The sequence below is a fragment of the Lactuca saligna genome, chromosome 3, assembly GCF_052625555.1.
Source record: "Lactuca saligna cultivar CGN05327 chromosome 3, ASM5262555v1, whole genome shotgun sequence".
NCBI lineage: Eukaryota > Viridiplantae > Streptophyta > Magnoliopsida > Asterales > Asteraceae > Lactuca > Lactuca saligna.
The window spans coordinates 7900236-7904567 of NC_136419.1; the positions used below are offsets into that span (position 1 = coordinate 7900236).

Consider the following 4332-nt stretch of genomic DNA (forward strand, 5'->3'; position numbering starts at 1 on the left):
CCAAGAGAAAACCACATTCACATGTCCTTTTGGCACCTTCGCGTATAGATGCATACCCTTCGGCCTATGCAATGCACACACGACTTTCTAAAGATGTATGGTGAGTATATTTTCAGAATACATCGAAAATATCATAGAGGTTTTCATGGACAATTTTACTGTTTATGGAAATTCTTTTGATGAATGTTTGCAAAATCTCACCAAAATCTTACAAAGGTGTATTGACACGAACGTAGTCCTTAATTACGAAAAATGTCACTTTATGGTTGACAAGGGATTGATACTTGGACATGTTGTGTCACAAAAAGGTTTAGAAGTTGACAATGCCAAAATTGATGGTATTAAGAGCTTACCGTACCAAACAAATGTTCGGGAAGTGCGCTCTTTTCTTGGTCATGCAGGTTTCTATCGGTGGTTTATCAAGGATTTTTCCAAAATCATGGTACCGATGTATCAACTTTTACAAAAGGAAGTCGATTTGGATTTTGGTGATGCATGCAAAAGTGCATTTGATCATTTGAAGGATTTATTAACATCCGCTCCATCATTCAACCGCCAAATTGGGATCTTCGTTTTGAAATCATGATCGATGCTAGCAATACCGCGATTGGGGTGTTTTTGGGGCAAAAGGTGGACCGAGGTCATCATGTCATTTAATATGCTTCTAAGACCTTGGATAATGCACAAGCCAATTACATGACAACTGAAAAGGAGTTGCTAGCCATTGTCTTCGCATTAGAGAAGTTTCGACTGTTCCTCCTTGGGACCAAAGTGATTATCTATTCTGACCATGCAACCTTGAAGCACTTACTACTCAAGAAAGAGTCAAAGACAAGGTTAATACGGTGAATGTTGCTGCTGCAAGAGTTGGATACATAAATCAAAGATAAAAGTGGGAAAGAAAACTTGGTCGCAGATCATCTCAGCCGTATTGTGCCACCCGAAGACACTACACCAATCCGTGACACATTCCCATATGAGCATTTATTCGTAGCCAAAGAAGCACCATGGTATGCATATATCGCCAACTACTTGATCAAGAATCAAATTCCCCCGGATTCCACACGTTGACAAAAGGGTAAAATCAAGAAGGAAGTCAAGCGATACGTATGGGATGAGCCTTACCTTTGGAAGTATTGTGCAGATCAAATGATCCGAAGGTGTGTCGAGAAAAAAGAGGTACAATCCATCCTTAACTTTTGTCATTCCTATGCTTGTGGAGGTCACCTTGGACTCCAAAGGACAACTAGAAAAGTCTTAGATAGCGGATTCTTTTGGCCTACCATTTTTCACGATTCTTATGTGTTATGTGCACATTGTGATAAGTGCCAAAATTATGGGTCCTCAAGCTCTAGGAATCAAATGCCCCTTACCCCAATTTTAGTATGTGAGTTGTTTGATGTATGGGGTATTGACTTTATGGGACCATTTCCGCCCTTTTTTGGTTGCTCGTATATCTTGTTAGTTGTGGACTATGTGTTCAAATGGGACCCTTACTAATGATTCCAAAAGTTGTGGTGGATTTTCTCAAGGCACATATTTTTTCCGGGTTTGGCACTCCAAAGGCTCTCATAAGTGACCGTGGGGCTCACTTTTGCAATCGGATGCTTGAAGTCATTTTGAAAAAGTATGGGGTGACTCATAAAGTCTCAACATCCTATCACCCCTAAACCAATGGGCAAGCAGAGGTCTCAGACAGGAAAATGAAAAGCATTTTGGAGAAAATAGTCAATCCAAACCACACAAACTGGAGCATAAGGTTGGATGATGCCTTATGGGCATACCGTACCTCTTTCAAAACTCCCATTGGTATATCCCCATATAGGCTAGCGTTTGGAAAAGCATGTCACCTCCTGGTTGAGCTCGAACACAAAGACTTTTGGGCCATAAAGAAATTCAACTTGAATGAAGCTGAGGCAGGAAACAAAAGGAAGCTAGACATCCAAGAGTTAGAGGAGAACCAAAATGATGTGTATGAAAGCGACATGATTTACAAAGAGAAGACAAAGGCATATCATGACAAAATGATCTCTCGAAAGACTTTTGAACAAGGACAAAAAGTGCTTCTTTATCACTCGAGGTTCAAGTTTATTTCAGGGAAATTAAGATCAAGATGGGTTGGTACTTTCGTGGTCACAAAGGTATTCAACCACGGTGCGTTGGAAATCACAAGTTACCAAACTGGAAAAACATTCAAAGTCAATGGTCATAGATTGAAGCCATTTTATGAAGGATTCGAGGTGAAGAATGATGAGATAGAAGTTGTAGGAAACCTCACCTATCAACACTGACACATATTCGGGGGCCACATCAAGCCAATGACTAAAAACAAGGGCGGATAACCGGGAGGCAACCTGGTGTATTTTTGTCTTTTTGTTTAAAAACATTTCCATTTGTTTGAAGTTTTTGGTTTTTAATTCTCCAAATGCATTTAAACATGTTTTCAAATTGTCAAACAGACCTTGGGATGCAAAACCATTTTGTTTGAATGAGAGGAGATTTTTGGGTTCAAAAAGTGGGAAGTGGAAAATAGAGCCCTACACGGCCCGTATTCATTTTTGCCTTATAATGAACACGGGTCGTGTTCAAGCAAGGCAAACACTTCGGCAGTCAGAGGGGTACACGGCCCGTGTCATTTTTCCTTTATGCCCAACACGATCCGTGTTCAACCAATCTCATTAGTTTTAAACCCAACACGGGCCGTGTCATTTTATATTGAAATAACACGGGTCGTGTTCGCGCTGCAAAACAAACATGTTTAATGTCTAAAAATCGGGTTTTTGCCTCATTCTTCCATAAACTCATTTCAAAACAGCCCCTCTCTCCCAAGAAAACCCTAAGGTATGATTTTCTTCAAAAATCCTTGATTCCTCCATGATTTTGGCTTTAATCTTCAAAGAGGTTTGATCTTCATCTTCTACACTTCATCACCTACAACTAATACACCATATTCTTGCACTTTCATGGTGGATTTGAGGGTTTTGATAAACCCTAGGTCCGAAAATTTCTTAGAGTTTTGGTGTTTTTGTGCTTAATTCTTCATGTAGGCAAGCTTCGGGAGGTTGAAGAATGTCTTTCTCACCAACAACAACACATTTCCACTAATGATTCGGTACAATCTTTCTTATTCTTCACTTGTGGAATTTGTGTTCTTAAGGTCAAATTACATGTATCTGTGGTCATTTTGGACTTGACAATAAATTGGAAATCATTCAAAACTGAATTACCACGAATTTTTGGTGTCCAAACTTCAGTTGAGGGGACCTATCAACAATTGACTTTTTATCCCGTCGACCTGTTAACTTTACATATTTGCCCCACATTTTGCATATGGAAGGTGAATGTTCTAAATGAACGAGGAATACTAAGGCGTTGACCCGTCGTCGTAGAAACCCATCACCGCCGCCTAGGTCCCCATCACCCCACCTCAATCTCCACCAAATTCGGCACATGGTGGTGTGGTTTATCTTAGCCCTATTCAAGTTGCCAAACTTGAGGCCTTTCTCCAGCGCGCGCATACTAGACAACAATTTGCGCATGTGACATCTTTCCGTGAGTTGCACATCTATAACCAAGTCCACGCCTTGTTCCGGAACATTACATGGCAGGGGTTGTTAAAGGTCCACGAGCTCAGCTATAAAGTTCCAACAGTCGAGCTCTTGTCTTCAGTCTATTTGGACCATGGTGTCCTAAATTTCCGACTAATAAACCAATATCATGCCCTATCCTTAGACCAAATCAATGTCGTTGTTGGGGCCCCAACAGAAAACACTTTTGGCCCCAAAGAATCGATTCCAGGATATAGTGATCTTACGTGGGGGACCGACCTTACTCATCTACACCCGTATGTCTCAAGTTCTGATAAGGCCTCATCTATCATCCATCCTATGATGAAAGTGGCCCATCAAATTCTTGATTCGCTCATCGCCCCTAGAGAAGAGCGAAGCACCATTAGCGCTCTTGAGCTCAAAATACTCTATGCTATGACCCAACCGAACAATAATTTCATTCCTCACTATGGCTCATTCCTTTGTAACAAATTCACCCGCCTCAGCACATCCTGGTCCGACAAAATATCTAGTGGTGGCATTGTCAGTTTATTTGCCAACAGAGCTTCAGTCAGGGCCCCATATCCCAAAATTCACCAACCTTTTCCTGGTGAGACCTACCTTACCACGGGAGTTCTTAAGTCTATGAGAATGCTTCGGGCAGAGGATGGGAACCATAATTGGACCATGGGTCAAAACCACGATCCAAGGCTCATCATCACCCCTGAGAACTGGGACATCCTTTCCCTCAGGCGTCCTAACTACTTCACCGATTGGAAAATCA

At 41.4% G+C, this 4332-nt stretch overlaps 1 protein-coding gene across 1 annotated transcript; it reads left to right on the forward strand.

Annotated features, from left to right (window-relative positions):
- The first annotated feature begins 1703 nt into the window (after positions 1–1703).
- On the forward strand, positions 1704–2291 carry LOC145035170 (uncharacterized). Its single transcript, XM_078983760.1, has one exon. It carries the CDS (start codon positions 1704–1706, stop codon positions 2289–2291), a length of 588 nt encoding a protein of 195 aa, XP_078839886.1.
- Positions 2292–4332: the final 2041 nt, after the last annotated feature.

Coding starts and splice junctions, on each gene's coding strand:
- LOC145035170 (XM_078983760.1), top strand. CDS start 1,704: ATGAAAAGCATTTTGGAGAAAATAGTCAATCCAAACCACACAAACTGG.